Below are 18714 nucleotides of genomic sequence, written 5' to 3' on the forward strand. Positions count from 1 at the left end.
TCTAAATGATAGTGTAATGTTTAGAGTTAATTTAATGGTGTTGAAATCAAGTGTAACTTCTTCTCTTTGTAACCAAATCTAAATGATGGTGTAATGTTTAGACTTAATTTAATGGTGTTAAACTGAAGTCCAAACTCTTATCTTTGTAACCAAATCTAAATGATGGTGTAAAGTTTCGAGTTAATTTAATGGTGTTTAACTAAAGTGTAACTTCTTCTCTTTGTAACCAAATCTAAATGATGGTGTAATGTTTAGACTTAATTTAATGGTGTTAAACTGAAGTCTAACTTCTTATCTTTGTAACCAAATCTAAATGATGGTGTTATGTTTAGAGTTAATTTAATGGTGTTAAAGTAAAGTCTAACTTCTTCTCTTTGTAACCAAATCTAAATGATGGTTTAATGTTCAGAGTTAATTTAATTATGTTAAACTAAAGTCTAACTTCTTCTCTTTGTAACCAAATCTAAATGATGCTGTAATGTTTAGAGTTAATTTAATGGAGTTAAACTGAAGTCTAACTTCTTCTCTTTGTAACCAAATCTAAATGATGGTGTAATGTTTAGAGTTCATTTAATGGTGTTAAACTAAAGTCTAACGTCTTCTCTTTGTAACCAAATCTAAATTATGCTGTAATGTTTAGAGTTAATTTAATGGTGTTAAACTAAAGTTTAACTTCTTCTCTTTGTAACCAAATCTAAATGATGGTCTAATGTTTAGAGTTAATTGAATGGTGTTAAACTAAAGTCTAACTTCTTCTCTTTGTAACCAAATCTAAATGATGGTGTAATGTTTAGAGTTAATTTAATTGAGTTAAACTAAAGTCTAACTTCTTCTCTTTGTAACCAAATCTAAATGATGGTGTTATGTTTAGAGTTAATTTGATGGAGTTAAACTAAAGTCTAACTTCTTATCTTTGTAACCAAATATGTATTATGGTGTAATGTTTAGAGTTAATTTAATAGAGTCAAACTAAAGTCTAACTTCTTATCTTTGTAACCAAATCTAAATGATGGTGTAATGTTTTGAGTTAATTTAATGGTGTTAAAGTAAAGTCTAACTTCTTGTCTTTGTAACCAAATATAAATGATGGTGTAATGTTTTGAGTTAATTTAATGGTGTTAAACTAAAGTCTAACTTTTTATCTTTGTAACCAAATATAAATGATGGTTTAATGTTCAGAGTTAATTTAATGATGTTAAACTAAAGTCTAACTTCTTCTCTTTGTAACCAAATCTAAATGATGGTGTAATGTTTAGAGTTAATTTAATTGAGTTAAACTAAAGTCTAACTTCTTCTCTTTGTAAACAAATCTAAATGATGGTGTAATGTTTAGAGTTAATTTAATTGAGTTAAACTAAAGTCTAACTTCTTCTCTTTGTAACCAAATCTAAATGATGGTGTAATGTTTAGAGTTAATTTAATTGAGTTAAACTAAAGTCTAACTTCTTCTCTTTGTAACCAAATCTAAATGATGGTGTAATGTTTAGAGTTAATTTAATTGAGTTAAACTAAAGTCTAACTTCTTATTTTTATAACCAAATCTAAATGATGGTGTAATGTTTAGAGTTAATTTATTGTTGTTAAACTAAAGTCTAACTTCTTTGCTTTGTAACCAAATATAAATGAGGGTGTAATGTTTAGATTCAAGATTCAAGATTCAAGATTCAAGAAGCTTTATTTATCCTGAGGGAAATTATTGTGCAACAGTTTCAATACAAAGGTGGGAAAGGATCAGAGTAACAATAAGCTAACGTAAAAAATAAAGCTAACGTTAAATAAATCAAACAATTAACTAAGTGTGACAGAGTGCAACAGACATTGTGGTTAAGCGTAGGTATATACAATATACAACAATACGCAGCGTGCAGTTTAGCAGCAGATTGAAATAAAATAAGTACAAACTAAATAAGTGAGTAGGAGCGATAAGTGATAACAGTGTTTAAAATGTAGCAGCATTTCCTACAGAACTAAGTGTCAGTAAAGCACAGTGAAGTGTAGCAGCCTTTCTTACTGAAATAAGTTACAGTAAAGTACAGTGTAGCAGCATTTTACTGAGATACGTTACAGTAAACCACAGTGAAATGTAGCAGCATTTCCTACAGAGCTAGGTTGCAGTAACATACAGTAAAGTGTATCAGCAGAAAGTTACAGTACCACTGAATAAAGTGGTGCAGTGATGATATAAAGTGACAAAGTGACATTTTCTCAGGATACAGTGTCTCCACTGTTCCTTACCTGACCGGGGGGAGATGAATTATAAAGTTGGATGGCCACCGGAAGAAAAGACTTCCTCCGGCGTCCAGTATTACACCGGGGGAGAATGAGTCTGTGACTGAAGGTGCTTCTGCTGGAGGTCAGCAGATGGTGGAGAGGGTGAGAGTTGTTGTCCAGGATGCTGTGCAGTTTAGACAGCATCCGCCTCTCAGACACCGCCACCAAAGAGTCCAGGTTGACCCCCAGGACGGAGCCAGCCTTCTTGATGATCTTACTGATTCTCTTGGCGTCTGCTGCCCTCAGTCTGCTGCCCTTGCACACAACAGCAAAGAAGATGGCAATGGCTACCACCGACTGATAGAACATCCTCAGCATGGTGTTACATATGGTGGAGAGAGGTGATGGCGGAGGGGAGGGGAAAGGTAGGGCAAAATCAGGAAGGAATTGAGGGCGGGGGGGGGGGGGTGTCAGCAGGGCTGGAGGTTTGGAGGTGGATGGTTGTTCTGCTGGAGTTTGTGCTCCAGCTTCCTCCTGTAGGTGTCTTTGCCCTGTTGAATCCTCTCCTTAAGCTCCCTCTGGACCTGCCTCATCCGCTCTCTGTCCCCATCTCTGAAGGAGAGTGAATTTAATGGAGTTAAACTAAAGTCTAACTTCTTATCTTTGTAACCAAATATGAATGCTCATGTAATGTTTCACATTTATTTAATAGTGTTAAACTAAAGTCTAACTTTTTATCTTTGTAACCAAATATCGTTTTAACGGTCTAATGTATCTTTATGTTTGTCAAAAGGACGCTAACACCGCTGAATTAGCCATGTGCTCCTCTCTAGTCGGACAGCCCGATCTCCTCCCTGTAAACACTGGAAGCTGCTGGTCGTCCACACTAACATCAATGTTGTCAAAACATCCAGACCATACTTCTGTCCTTCACAATCAAATGACATGCTTTAACAGCTCCAAAATATACCGTAAAGTCTTAAAGTCATTCAAGGTCACTTTCGTATAATAATCTGACATGTAAATGCCCATGTACAAATATGAATTTTACCTTGTAGATTCTTAGAAGTGTGTAAATTAATTCTACTTACACTTTTATGGTGATCTCCCAGTGAAAGCACAACAAAAAGACCAGAAACTGCGGCAGACCGGGTCGTCCGGATAGGAATGATACCAACGAAAGGTGTCGGACTGGTGATACAGTTGCGTTAGGCTAAGGTACAAATATGCACAGGGCCCCTTCATGGTTCTAAGCTATACTGAGCATACTTACATGGCTCTGCGTTGTCACATATTCTGGTCATCATGTCTGAGTGTCACACACATGGAAATAGATTGTGCACACAAAGAAGATTGTCCCAAGAAAATAGACGACCTAAAGAAATCCCACCTATCAATGTTTCCCTCCTGTTTAAACTGACACGTGGATGGCAAGCCACAATGAGAGAATGTGTGGATGTTTGTAATTTACCTATTCAACACATAAGATATCACCTATGAATTTAAAAAGTTTTTAGTTTTTGTCACAGTCTGAAGCTCTTTCCATGATTTTAAAGGCTGCCTGTTCAAAATATCTGCAACCATTTAGCTGACAGATGAGTGACGGCCACAATCTGTTGCAAGCCCTTCTGATATATTGTGGTCTACTATGTGTTATTACTGATTTATCTTTAACACAAAATATGAATGATGACAAAATAAAAATGTGCGTGGGTGTGGTGAAGATGCAGGACATATTTGGATTGTTGATGGTGGTGTTGTAGTTCAGGTGTATGATGTTCAATGGGCTGTATTTTATAGTGACTATACTGTCAATTGTAAAATATTGTATTATTTTGTAGGTTCTTGGGATTATACAATCAGAGTGTGGGACACAAGAGATGGTACATGCCTAGATACAGTCTACGATCATGGAGCTGATGTCTATGGTAAGACAGAACCACCTGCTAGACTATTATTACTATTATTACTAGAGATGTTACATTCCCATTTTTTCCCTCCCCATACCGAATCAGATACTCGTGCCGTGGGTATCAGCCATTACCAAGTACAGATACAGATACCAGTGTGTTAAAAAAAAAGAAAAAGATCTTACTATGCCTGCATGACAGTGATATGATTATCATTAAGGCCTGGATCAGGTGAAACCCTTAGTAAAACATGAATGAATACAGCAGATGTAAGCCATTTAATTTTAAATTTATCTTTAAATAGGACAGTATAAAACAGTAGTGCAACAGCAACTTAACTTAATAAATCAACAAGTACTACTAAGAATTATTAAACTGATTAATTAAAGATTTAGAAGAACCATGTCAGAGCTAATGGAGTTAACCAGTAAATAGATTCCTATTTCTAATAAATTACATGGTTTTGGATCGGCGCCTGGACTTTAGTACTTGCTGATACCGATGCCAGTATTTTCGGCAGTATCGGAGGCATTTCCGATACTGGTATCGGAATCGGAACGACTCTAATTATTACAAATAGAAAATGAACTGCTGTAGCCTCAAATCAGACGCATCATATTAGCATATTGTAGTCTGTTATTCTGCAGAATTTTGTAATAAAATGACTGCCATGATTGGGTTTTGAGCCTGAGCCCTCTACCACCATCATTCTACGCCCACTTTTTGTATTATCCCATGAATTGACCAAAGTGTGTGTGTGTCTGTAGGTTTAACATGTCATCAGAGTCGTCCATTCACCATGGCCAGCTGCAGCAGAGACAGCACAGTGAGGCTGTGGTCGCTCACACCCCTCATCTCTCCACTGCTGCTCAACATCCTCACCAACCAGTCTTGGGAAAAGATAATAGGCAACACAGGTAAGAACCGACTCCTCTTCTGGTCTACATGACGGTGTTCTGTTCTAAAACCTCTCGTAAACCATGCTGCTTGTGTGTGTCTGCAGACACTGCTATGGTTCCTGGCTCACCGCCGCTGCTCTGTGGTAAAGTGTCTCGAGACATCAAGCAGGAGTTGGATAAACTGAGCTTGGACCTTAGGACCAAGAAGCTCCGCTGGTTCTCTGAATGCTTTTCGGTACCCACACTGAATGCTTTTTTCTCATTGGTGATGTCATGTGATGATATAGCACCCAACATACAGTGGCCCTCATTTATCAATCTTGCGTGAAAATGGGCGCAGATCTGAGTGCAGAATTGGTCGTACAACAGGACACACGTGTGATTTATGAAACATTCGTATTTGACCAATCTCAGCGTACGAATGAGTGGGCCTTGATAAATGCGGCGGCTGAATTCGATCGTCATTAACATGTTATGCCCTTAAATATTCCTGGTTCGGAGGCCTCGCCCACTGAGGTCAAACATGGAGAGAACAAACACTGGTAAGAAAAGAAACTTTTCCGACACAGAGATCGGCATCCTGACATCCGAGATGGAGCCAAATAAAGATGTGCTTTTTGGCAGTCTTAAGAGTGGAATAAAAGGGGCCCATAAAAACGCTGTATGGAAAAGAATAACGGGGGCAGTCCACCCGAAGTAGCGCTCCACTGTGACCCATGTGGCTGTGTGCGCACTGCTGAACCTGCGCTCCTGCTCTGTAGCGGGGTTTGCCAGCGGGGTTATTAGGTAGTCCGTTAGAGGATTATGTAGCACTGGTGTCACACCACTTACTGCGCCACTGGACCAGTTCTAGGTTCTAAGGAGTGGGGAGCAAAATAATTACACCAGAGGCCGTTGCTTAAAATATAAAAAGCTGGCAATTTACTGAATTCAAAGACACATACAAAACAGTACATAAAATAAAATAAAATATCCTGCAGGTTCCTGAAATTTAGTTGAGTATAACAAAAAAGTATTTCACTCTTTCTTTTGGTTCTTTAGTTCACCTATTTATTTACGTCAGGCTAATTTAAGTTAATTAGACCGGTCTTTTCTGATAGGTTGCACCTATTTAGAATTCCTATTTTTTCTTCTTGAGTTAACTCTTTTTCCCTTTCTTTTACAGGTAAGAAAATACCTTCAATTACACAATCAGGTCATAGTGGACCACAATCATTCAAATATTCAAAATATGAACTCAATGCGCAAAATAAAAGTATGACCCTTCCAGATCAAGTTCACAGTCCAAATGTAAGTTCACGTTTCAGTTCAATGAAAAGCTTCAGTTCGATTCAGTCCAAAAATAAATCAGTTCTCAGTTCAGTTCAAAACCCAATTCTGATACTCCTACCGCTCTGGTAGCGAGTCACCATTCCCAGAGGACTTCCTCACTGATGCCATGAGTTGAAGGTCTGGATCTGGCTCGCCATCTTGAATCCGTCTATGCATGTGCACGCAGCACACGGCAGACCAATCCTCGCTCCGACCGAGCTTCAAACCAAGCATAAAACCTGACCTGTGTAACAGGTCATAAACACAATAAATCTCTTTAAATCTTCAAATTACACAAATAAATGTTTCACAGTCTCTGAGTTTGTAACATTACTGCTACGGTGCTTTTTCATCTCAAAATGGCGGCGGAGCGGTCTCTTTGAACTCACGGCTCCGTCTCACACATTAAATACTGCACGCGCCTTTCATTTACACAGCATACAGTCACTTTTATGATATTCACAGTCTTCATAAACCCAAAATATTACTGGTAAACAGTTTATGACGAAGTATTTCCTTATAAACAGCTACTTTTTAGTGTTAGCTCTCGCCTACTACTTTTTCAGTCCGTTTCCTGCTTATTAATCTCCACTCATTCGCTCCGATTTCCTCCTCTGCTCTACTCCACCGGTCTCTGCTGCGCGTCACTGACGTTAAGTTTTTTTTTTGTCAACAAAACATTAAGTTATTGTTGAATTAACTTTAATTCTGATTAATTAATTTACTAAATTAATCACGTTTGACTTTTAAACCTATTTATGCAGCTTTTAAAGTACTTATTCTTATTTATACCATATTTTAACATGGGTTACATCCTCCCCTCTTTACCTAATGCACTTCCCTGTGCATTCTGAATCTATACTGTCATAACTCTATTGGTTTTTGGAAAGCGAGGTTCTGCAAGGGAGTCTGTAAACACATCACTCAATGTTTGAAATAAAGACTGAACTATTGTGACCACCGGGTTTCCTAGCTCAGGGTAAGTCAGTCTTTTATTCGCTTTCCTGTCCCTGATAGGTCTTCTCTTACAGTCGCTTTCATTCTGGTTGTCAGTTTGATCCATAAGACTTGTATTTTCTTTGCTCTCCTGAGTAGGTAGAGTAGAAGGATGGACATTATCCAGATCTTCCTCAGCTAGGTTTCCAGTTTCCTGTCCAGCGGTTAAGCTGCTCTCTTCAGGATCAGGTATGTCTTTCTCTTCAGGATAAGGTAAGTCTTTCTCTTCAGGATAAGGTAAGTCTTTCTCTTCAGGATCAGGTATGTCTTTCTCTTCAGGATCAGGTATGTCTTTCTCTTCAGGATCAGGTAAGTTCAGGTCACGGGTCTCTACTTGAGAGTCCTCAGGGAAAGCTTTGGCCACGTCTGAAGGATTTTGCTCAACAGATTTTGCTCAACAGCGTTCCCTCTCGGATGGTAAGGGGTGGTTCTTATCTTTTGAGTGCCAATGAGCTCACACAGTTCTTTTATTGTTCTGGACTCAAAGTCGGGACCTTGGTCACTGTGGAGTTTTTCAGGAATGCCATAGTGGACGAAGACGTGGTCCCACAGGCTCTTGGCCACTGTTCTGGCTTTCTGGTTCAGGGTGGCGATTGCCACTGCATATTTCGTAAAATGGTCGGTAATGACCAGAATGTCTTTGGTGTTACTGGAATCCGGCTCCACACTGAGAAAATCCATGCACACAAGTTCGAGTGGTCTTGTAGCCACGATGTTGATAAGCGGTGCAGCTTTCTCTGGCATGGTCTTACATCGTATGAACGATTACAGGTTTTGACCTTAGTTTCCAACTCGGCTGACATTTTGGGCCAAAAGAACCGATTCCGGATGAGATCTAGGGTGCGCTCTATGCCCATGTGACCCATGTCGTCATGAAGGCTCTTGAGGACTAAGGATCTCAGAGATTCAGGGAGCACAAGCTGATGGTCTGTGCACCCTCTTGCCGCCTGCGATACAAAACACCATTTAAGACCTCTAGTCTGTTCCACTCTCTTAGTAAGAGACCAAGCTCAGGAAGTTCCTTTCTCAAGGATGGTGGGGGTTTCTCTCCCGACTCCACTTGCCTCAGCACTTCACGGATGATGGAATCAGCATTTTGCTCGTCTCTTAATTCAGCTGGGGATAACAAGGGGATTGAGTGTTGAGGAGAAGACGATGAGGTCATCAAGGAAAACTAGGACTTGCTTCAAGTTCAACTCTCCCACACAGCGCTCCATAAGCCTCTGAAACGTGCTAGGGGCGTTAGTTATTCCCTGAGGCATCCTGTTGAACTCGAAGAATCCTAGTGGGCAGACGAATGCAGTTTTGTGCAGCTTCTTCCATCTCTATTTGATAGAGCGGCTAACATATTTTAACATGGGTTACAATAACCTTTGTCACCATCTGATACCTTGTTTGATTTAATGCAATTTATCGAGGGTAGCCACTAACCGAGGAGATGACCTTGGCTCTGCAGTGCGTCTTGCTGCAGCCGCGTGCCAACACATTAATTCATTAATTCATCTCCAACCGCTTGTCCCTGTCGGGGTCGCGGGGGGCTGGAGCCGAGCTGTTTTGAAATATAAAAGAATCGTGTGTCCCCACCAGGCCACCTGGCCACCACGCTTAAAAGCGACAGCTTGGCATCACAAATCACCTGTACATTTATCGAGTGGTAGTTTTTGCGATTGATGAATGCGTAATCATTCACGGATGGTGCCTTCAGACGCACATGAGTACAATCAATTGCTCCAACCACAATTTTAATTTTTTTTAATTTGTTTTAAGAATCCGTTTTGATCTGTTCTTAATATGATACTGCTTGTGCTTAATAGGTTTGTTAATTATTTTCAGCCAGATTTTGCTGTGCTGCACCGCAAATACACAGGCTCAAATTTGCGTACACTATCTCAGACCTGATGTGAGATTTGATCGTAGCTCCCACTCACGTCTAAATTGATAAATGCCGAAGTTTACCAGGAAATGGTTGTACACATGGTTTTCTGCCGTACGTTCGTTTGATAAATGAGGGCCACTATGTTCCTGTTGCAAAACATGTTTACACTTGACTTGTGGAGTTTACTAAAAGGGTCTTTGTTTTCATAATTGATTGAACTAATAGAAAACATATTATGTGTCCAGCTGATGTTGCGTTTTACATTTTACATGACCTAGAACTGGTCATCTATAAATCAGTTTACAAATGCAGGTATAAAACAGATTCTACATCTGAATATCTTGCTTGCAGCGCAAAGTTAATTTGTTAAGGTTCCTAATGCTGCTGGAATGCTATATCTGTAGACCATTTGTTTGATTCATGGGCCGGAGGCTGCATGACAGTGAGGAAATGATGGAGCATAGCTGGCACCCAAAGTCTAGTCCATGTAGCTTCCATAGCTTTTCCTCTGGCCTTCACGTGCAATTTCACTAACAAGACCACACCATTGTACGATATTGGAGAAGTTTAATAGCCGGGGATGCGATAAGGTGGGGTAAGGGTGCGTTTAGGTGGGATGAAGAGAGGGGTTGAGCGCCTGAGATGGAGAAAGGAGTCGATCGCCGGGGATGGAGAAAGGAGTCGATCGCTGGGGATGAAGGACATGGTTTGATCACCGGAGATGAAGGACGTGGGTCGATCGTCGGGGATGAAGGTTGTGGGTCGATCGCCGGAGGTGAAGGACGTGGGTCGATCGTCGGGGATGAAGGATGTGGGTCAACCGTTTGGGATGAAGGACGGGGTTCAATCATTGGGATGAATGGTGTGAAGCGGGGTTGAAGCGGTCTGAAAACTGAGACGAACAAGAGAGTGGGTAAGACACAAATATATATATAGTTGCACGGGTGGTTGAGTTAATGAGACACAGGTGTTGCGTTAATGGGACACAGGCTGTTTAATTGTGAGACATGAGTGGTGGAATTAGTGAAGGGAGAGGGGTATGGTCTTGTTCCTGAACCTCAGTTAAATTAACTACATTTCACTAACAAGACCACACCATTGTACGATATTGGGGAAGTTTAATTGGAATAGCTGGGGGATGCGAGAAGGTGGGGTGAGGGTGCGTTTAGGTGGGATGAAGAGAGAGGGTCGATCGCCAGGGTTGGAGAACGGAGTCGATCGGCAGGGTTGGAGAACGGAGTTGATCGGCAGGGATGGAGAATGGAGTAGATCGGCAGGGATGGAGAACGGAGTCGATTGCCAGGGATGAAGGTCGTGGGTCGATCATCAGGAATGGAATGAAGTACGTGGGTAGTTAGTCGGGGATAAAGGACCTGGGTCGATCGTCTGGGATGAAGGACATGGGTCGATCGTCGGGGATGAAGGATGTGAGACGATCGTCGGCATGAATGGTGCGAAGCGGGTTGAGGTGTGTATAGATGTCACACCTGCCCGGGGAGCGTGGCTCAGAGTTGGGTTACGCCTTGATATGTGCTGCTTCATCAACCCCCCAAAGACTTCGTTGGATTGGTCGGCTGTCGCGGGATGAATAGATGAACTGGGTTGAAGGGGAGGGATGAGCACAGGAGGAAATGAAGGGCCGGCAGGCGAAGCTCCATAGCTGGCAGGGGCTGCGGGTACCCAAACAGCTGCCCATTGGCTTGAGGTTACAGAAAGTGGGGGCGGAGCTCCAGGTGCGGGCAGACCCAAAGATGCCAGGCGTACCCTAGCAGAAGGAAGGGGAGGAGAAAGGATGCCGGGATGCATGTGCGGGGGTCAGAAGTGCAGCCTGTGGACAAAGGGATCAAAGAAAAGAAGAGAAAACATGGGACCAATCAGATACAGAGGGACCAGGCACAGTGGGACCTGGCACTCGGGGATGGCTCCAGGAGGCTGTGACGTGATGTCATCGGCGTGCCGCATGCTGGTGATGCCGAAACGAGAACCCAGAAGCAGGCGGCTGCCCGGAGTCGAGTAGATGGTGGAGGCGGTGAAGAGCTTGAATGTCAGCTTGTTTGTCACCCTACAGAAAGGGATGGCTCTCCTTGAGAACAGGCTGGAGGCGGGAGGCAGTCCAGGCGAAGACGGTGGTAGCACAGGAGGAAGGCGTGAGCGTGCGGCCGGCTCGTGGTGGGTATCTGAGTGACATCAAGAAGGGCAACCATCCTTATGAAGGATGGCAGCAGCTGTGGCGTCTCCAGTTTTAAGATTACTCTTAAATATGGGGACAGTGTCTGCCTCCTGAATAACACTTGGGAGTTGGTTCCACAGGAGAGGAGCTTGGTAGCTGAAGGCTCTGCCTCCCATTCTACTTTTGGAGACTCTAGGAACGACAAGTAGCCCTGCATTCTTAGAGTCGGGTTATACGGTACTATAAGTAAGACTGCAACTCTGCTTCCTGATCACAACATTGTTGTCATGGTTTAAGACCGCTAACAAACAGGTTCTTAGATATGAGACCGGCTCCATCCAAAGTAGGATGAATACCATCTCTCCTAATAAGACCAGGTTTTCCACAGAAAGACTGCCAATTATCTACGAAGCCCACATTATTTACCGGGCACCATCCAGACAGCCAGAGACGGAATGATGACATGCGGCTATACATGTCATCGCTAATCAAGTTGGGCAGGGGACCAGAGAGAATTACGGAGTCTGACATAGTTTTTGCATGTGCATGCACCGACTCTACATTAATTTTAGTGCCTTTCGATGACGTAGTTGGGTGTCATTACCGCCGACCTGAATAACAATCTTACGATATTTACATTTATCCTCAGCCAGCAGTTTCAAATAGGACTCAGTGTCGCCCGCTTTGGCCTCTGGGACGCATTTTACTATGGTCCCTGGTGTCACTAAGGGCGCACTCACACTGCCCTTCCGCACCGCGCCCGGGCTTTAGGGTACTTGTCCCCCCTCCCTCTGCCCCCGCCCCAGGCCCGTTTGTACTCACACTGCCTGGGCCTAACGCAAATGCTTCTTGCTGTCCATATGTCATCACGCCGTAACACGTCACACGCAGTGATTGACGTCATCGCGATGCGTCGCTTTGTTTACAAATCTTTCCATAGACCTCAGAGTTTTTGTGCGTCTTGTCGACTGTTTTTGAACATTTTCATCGACCAAATGCAGTAAACACTCCACCTCCGCATCATACCAACGTGAACCTTTCTCCGCCATTGTTGTTGTTGATAAATGTCCGCGCATGGTCCGTCCTTCTATTTTCTATGTCCGAACAGGCGCACATAAATGACGGCAGAACCGCCGTAGGCGTCGTGCTGGTGCTCGTACACGTGCGCACGCTCGTGCTCGTACATGTGCAAACGCGCTCTACAAAAGCCCACCTCTCTCAGAGCGGGTGCACTCACACTGGTCAAATGCTGTAGGCTTGACCGGTTTAAAAACCGGTTTTGGCGCGGTGCGGAAGGACAGTGTGAGTGCGCCCTAAGTTCACGTTTTTCAGAATGGAGCTGCCAATAACCAGTGTTGTTTCCTCAGCAGGTGTGTCACTGAGTGGAGAAAACCTGTTTGAAACGTGAACGGGTGGATGGCTTAGGCTTAGTACTATACCTCCCTCAGCCAACAGTCACCCAGGGCTCTGGCTGCTTAAGGATTGCCAGGGGAGGGCTAGCCGAAGCTAAAGCTATGTGGCTCCGCACTGACAAACATTATAGGTGGCTAGCTCGCTACCGTAGCATAAGACTGAGCTTCCGTGGTGCAAAGCCGAGCCTCTAACTCACCGAGCCTCGCCTCCAGCGCTGCAAATACACTACACTTATTACATTTACCATTATCACTAAAGGAGGCAGAGGAGTAGCTAAACATACGACACTCCGAGCAAGAGAGAGCAGGAGTGAGAGCGGGGGAAGCCATCACCAGCTGTGAAGCTAACTGCCAAGCTAAAGTGGCTAACAGATAGCGTGTACACAACTGTAGGATTAGTGAGAGTGTCGCTGAAAGAAGGGGAGCTGTGAGTGTTTGAGTAGAACTAGTGGATGTTTAAATGTTAAACGGTAGTTAGTCGCTATAGTGAATATTATAGCAAAAACAGCTGAGTTTAGCTGGAGGTGCAAACAGTAATTACGAGTGACCAATACACAGAAGTATTGGAAATCACAGCTGTTCCAACTTGTGTGAATTTTATCAAGCAAGCAACTCATAGTGAGTATGGCCCCCACGGGCCTGTATTCACTCCTTAACGTCTGGTCATGCTCCCGATGAGCCCTGTGGGATCTCCTCCCAGATGCGGCTCAGGGCATCAGTGAGCTCCTGGACAGTCTGTGGTGGTACTTGGTGGCGTCGGATGCACAAATTTTGTAGGGCTCTGGAAGTGCTCCTCCTGTTTCTCCTCCACAAAGGAGCAGTTTTCGGTCCTGCTGCAGGGTTGATGCCCTTCTACGGTCCTGTCCTGCTCTTCTCAGCCTGGTATCTCCTCCATGCTCTTGAGAATGTGCTGGGAGACACAGCAAACTGCCTCATGCTGGCAGTAGTGACAAGGACACTAGCAGAACACAAAGCTAGAGAAGAATCAGTCAGGGAGGATGATAAGAGATCAACTGTCTGTGGCAACCACATCAAAACCATTCCCTTTTTGGGGGTTGTCTTATTTTGCCTCACCATTGACCTGTTGTCTCTTTCATTTGCACAAAGCAGGTGAAACTGATTCACAATCAGTTGTGCTTCCTAAATGGAGAGATTGATAACCCTGAAGTTTAATTCAACAGGTGTTATACTGTGATGATGAAGTTTTCCTTTCATTATTTGTTGAGTAGTTCAACACACAGGGCAACCAGTGTTGACAAGTGACGCCAAGGTGATGAGCAGGGATGAGATTGGGTTGAATTTCCAAGCAGTAGCATTGAAAATGTATAAATGTGTAAAATGACATGAATAAGATTAAAGGTTGAATATGTAGAATCTTTATTAAAAGCTATTTAAAAAAATAATACACCCATGGAGCATTTTGAGGAGTACAGAATGAAAGTATTGCTTTTCCATAAAAAAATATATTTAGTCTGTATTAATATTTGAACAATTTTTTTGACAGGTTTGACAATGACTTTCTATCCCGTTCTGTATCCATTGTACCAGTCAATAGCGTTGGGCCTGGCTGCTTGCCAGGGTTGTCTGTTTTCCGGCACAGCTACTGTAGGCTGGCACCTCCATATTCAACCTTTAAAAGTGATCAGATTACTTAATATACACATGTAAGGAGCTTTCATAGCCAAGAACAAACTAGCTTCATGTTGATTGTATCCATAAACAGTAAAAGGTACGGTTCAACTTACTGACATTCATGAAACACATTGCCCAGAGCCTAGGTTTTAACCAGAATGGTAGATTTGTTGATTCTGCATGAGGCTCATTTGAACTGTTTGACTTTAGAATAGAACTGGAAGGTGAGTCAACAAACGGCTCTCTCCTAAACACCCTTTATTCCAAATTTACATAAAGGAAATGACGATAAATGCAGAGATTAGAAAAGGCCTCAGTATGGCTTCTCTTTACTAAAAGGACATGAGATTAGAAGTCATTACAAAAAGGCATCAACAGAACTATAGATATATACATATCCTTTAACTATCTACATATCTAAGTTCAACTTGTGTCTTTCAGATCCTGCAAAACACTCAACAGCAAACACACATGTTGGTACTTTGTTACATAGAAATTCACAATAAGAAAAATATAAATGTAGCATGTAAACAATTGCATTGAACAGAGTCTATTCTTTTTATATACATACTAAATGACTTGTCTTTGTGTTAGTGTGCGTGCTTCATCTGTGTTTGTGTGTCTCTCTGAACATATTTGTGTATTTTACTCTGTGCCAGCCTCCAGGGGGCAGCAGTAACCTGTGGGACTTGGTTTCAGTCATTAACGGCCAGGACGACTCACTGCTACCAGCCAGCTACAGCAAGGGAGTGATGCACATGAAACACCTACTCAAGTTTAAAACAGTGAGTAGCTCCCATCCCCTAAATCACTGTTCAAGGTTACGAGGTTCTTTTATTGAAATTCTACAACACAAGGTTGCAAAACAAAATGTTCATTTTCGTCCCTTTATTCTACACGAGAAAAAGACAAAAAGCAAGATATTTTTATGGTGGGGTACAGAGGATGAGCTGCACAGACCATGCCAGTTGGCAATGTTTCCAGTCCAGATGATCACAGAACCATGGAAACAGTTCAGACAAGGGCAGGCACTAGCAGGTGATTGGATGAACCATCCGTCTATTAAACTCTTGTTGAAGCCAGTCAGGGGAAGAGCAAAAACATTGTAACATTGCAACTTTCAAACAGCGTATTTGCTTCCTCTGAAATGCAGCTGGGTCAACACACTCATACCTTACCCACTGAGTCCTTTCTTTTGTCATAGTTTGTTCATACCTGTGTGTCTACAAACCAAAGAACAAAGATTAGACAACAGCCCAGTTCTTATATACCAGCTGATGAGAATTATATGACCAGTAGAAACCGTAGCAGTGATGATAAATTAACTCTTAATAATAATACATATGGCAGTGGATATGGTAGAATGATATAAATAGTAGAAGTATGTTCCACCACGATCAGCAGAGACCTGCGAGACGAGAAAACACAAGGTCTCCGGGAAAGAAGTGGAGTTAGTAACATTCATTAATGAGACATGGATGATACCGAGAGGATAGAAGCTCAGAGTACACCAGGAAGTCCCCCAGCAGACTAGACCCATAGCGACATAACTAAGGGCTGGTCCAAGGCAAACCTGAGCCAGCCTTAACTTAGTGATGAGAGTTATGATAAGGTTGATATAATTATTAATTCTTTATCTGGTTCACCACACACAAAATGTCCAGAATAAACTTTATGAGAGGCAGATTGCTCAAAATATAGGAAGACTCACAAGATAATAAAACAATAAAAAAGACAGGGGCGATAGAGCGGCCCAAAGCTACACAGTAACAATGTTTTAAGACTATACAATACGCTATAGGCATCAACAATGTGTTTATAAGCTGCTCCCAGCTGACTTCGGGTGTGAGGCGGGGTACTCCCTGGACAGAATGCCAGTCTATCACAGGACACATAGAGACAAACAGAGACAGACAACCATTCACACTCACATTCACATCTCCGGGCAATTTAGTCATCCATTAACCTAACACATGCGGAGAACCCGAAGAGAAGATTTGAACCTGGAACCCTCTTGCTGTGAGGCAACAGTGCTAACTACCACACCACCTTTGAGGTTATACATATGGGCCCTATAACTCTCTATCTCTATATATCTCTATATATTGCGCTTAGATCAATACTAGTAATACCAAAAAGAATAGTCAATCAATCAATCAATAAAATTTTATTTGTATAGCCCTTTACACTAGCCAGACGGTACCCAAAGTGCTTTACAGCAAAGCAATAAAATAATACATAACAACAATACATAAAAACACAAGAAAGTGCTACATTGCTGCAGGAAAACACAAGAAAGGTGCTAAATGCCCTCTAAAGAGCATAAACTATAAAAACAGGAAAAAGTAAGTACACAGAACAACCCTAGTCAGAGTTAAATGCCAATCTAAAAACGTGTGTCTTCAGCTGCGATTTGAAAAAGCTGAGGTCAGTAGTGGTGCGAATGTCAGGGGGCAGTCTGTTTCACAGTCTGGGAGCTGTGATAGCAAAAGAACCATCGCCCCACCGTTCGGATCGTGACCTTTGGACCTCTAACAGGAGCTGGCCTGAAGAACGGAGGGCCCTGCCATGATCTCAGACAGTTAAAATCTTTGACTGGTAGGAGAGAGCAAGGCCATTAACGATGTAAAAAGCAAACAATAAAAGTTCAAAATCAATTCTAAAATGAACTGGAAGCCAGCAGAGTGACGACAGCATAGGGGTAATGTGTTCACCTCTGGGCTTGCCTGTTCAAAATCGGGCAGCAGCGTTCTGATCAAGTTGGAGACGCAAGATTAAAGACTGGCTGAGGCCGACATAAAGTGCATCGCAGTAGTCAAGTCTTGAACTTCTTCTCGAGGTCCTGCTGACTTTAAAAAGGCTTCACATTGGCCAGGAGACACAGCTGAAAAAAGCTTGTGCTAACAACAGACCTAATCTGCTTATCAATTCTGAGCCTGCTGTCAAATGTTAACCCCAACATTCTTTACATGGGGTTTAAAAAAGGGCGCCAGAGTCGCAGAGTTTGTAATTCAAACATAGATGGCATGTCAAACCAAATACATTCGGTTTTGCTGTCATTCAGGTGCAAAAAGTTCAGAGCCGGCCACTGTTTTACTTCCGTGATACAGTCCAGTAACTGAGTAAGTGCAGTGTTTTCATTGGGTCTCATGGGCAAATATAACTGTAAATCATCAGTCACTCAGATATATACACTGTATCACTGTCAAGAACAAGTTGTTGTACAACAATAATTAGATGGAAAAGGGCATCTGGTCTATAATCCAATTACTAGATAGAAACAGCTGCTGATGTCATATGAAGATTTTTGTCTCAAATATGATCTGTCTGTAACTGACACCCCTAACTCATTTAGACCTGAAGCTAAAGCTATTCCCATCTCTGTTTTATCTCTTGTCAAATTTTCAAATCAACTCCAACCACTCCTTGATTTTACAGACAAATATTGTTGAGATAGGATATTCTTTTATTAGTCCCACAAAGGGGAAATTTCCTTTTTACAGCACCAACTGGATAGCAAACATAGAAGAAGCATCAATAAGAAACAACAGATTGTAGAAAATATAGTCACATCTCATACCTTATCATATCTTATAGAAAATAAAATATTCATACTTACAAACTAAATATTTAAAATTCCCCATTGCTCCTAAAGCTAAAGAAATCGATTTATAAAGTGATGATGTCTAATGATATTGAAACTACTGAACATTTACTTTACCAATGCATTTGTCTGAAGCCTTTTGGCTGGATCTTCGCGACTGGCCCACGGATTTCTCAAATCGAACTTTTCTCCCAAAAAGACATTATTTATGGCCTTGTTATGGCATCTTCACAAATCCAAGTATATGAAAGTGAAAACTTATTTTAATATATCTCACCATGAATTTGTTTTGTATGTCAAAGCCCTTAAAGTGAAACAGATAAATTCACTGGAACTTTTCAACATTATTGAAGAATATGAATTATAGAAGAACCCCTAGCTCTAATTCCATTTAATTTCTGATGTGTGTATGTGTTTGTTTTGTTATATTGTAATTTTGCACCCTTTATGGGCACCTAATATTTTGTAATAATGTGGAGGATTCTGGGCCTTGCTGTTTGTGTATGCATTTTGTTAATAAAAAACAAAAACAACCTCTGAGTGACATCGCCGTAGCTCCGTCAAACTTTTATACAGTTTAAAGGCTGAGCTAAAATCCACAAACAGCACTCTTACATAGGTGTTTACCTGATCCAGGTGTGTAAGGGCTGTGTGGAGAGCTGTGTTGACTGCATTTTCTGTCGACCTGTTTGC

At 42.0% G+C, this 18714-nt stretch overlaps 1 protein-coding gene across 1 annotated transcript in view; it reads left to right on the forward strand.

Annotated features, from left to right (window-relative positions):
* The window catches only part of wdr17 (WD repeat domain 17), a gene marked incomplete at both ends in the record, with an annotated part of 61850 nt that overhangs the window by 11690 nt on the left and 31446 nt on the right, over positions 1–18714 (forward strand). The window contains 4 exon segments of the mRNA XM_083931649.1: positions 4053–4139; positions 4889–5038; positions 5125–5255; positions 15077–15202. Coding sequence (XP_083787775.1) covers positions 4053–4139; positions 4889–5038; positions 5125–5255; positions 15077–15202 — 494 coding nt within the window.

This window comes from Echiichthys vipera, assembly GCF_963691815.1.
Source record: "Echiichthys vipera genome assembly, chromosome: 2".
In the NCBI taxonomy this organism is placed as follows: domain Eukaryota; kingdom Metazoa; phylum Chordata; class Actinopteri; order Perciformes; family Trachinidae; genus Echiichthys; species Echiichthys vipera.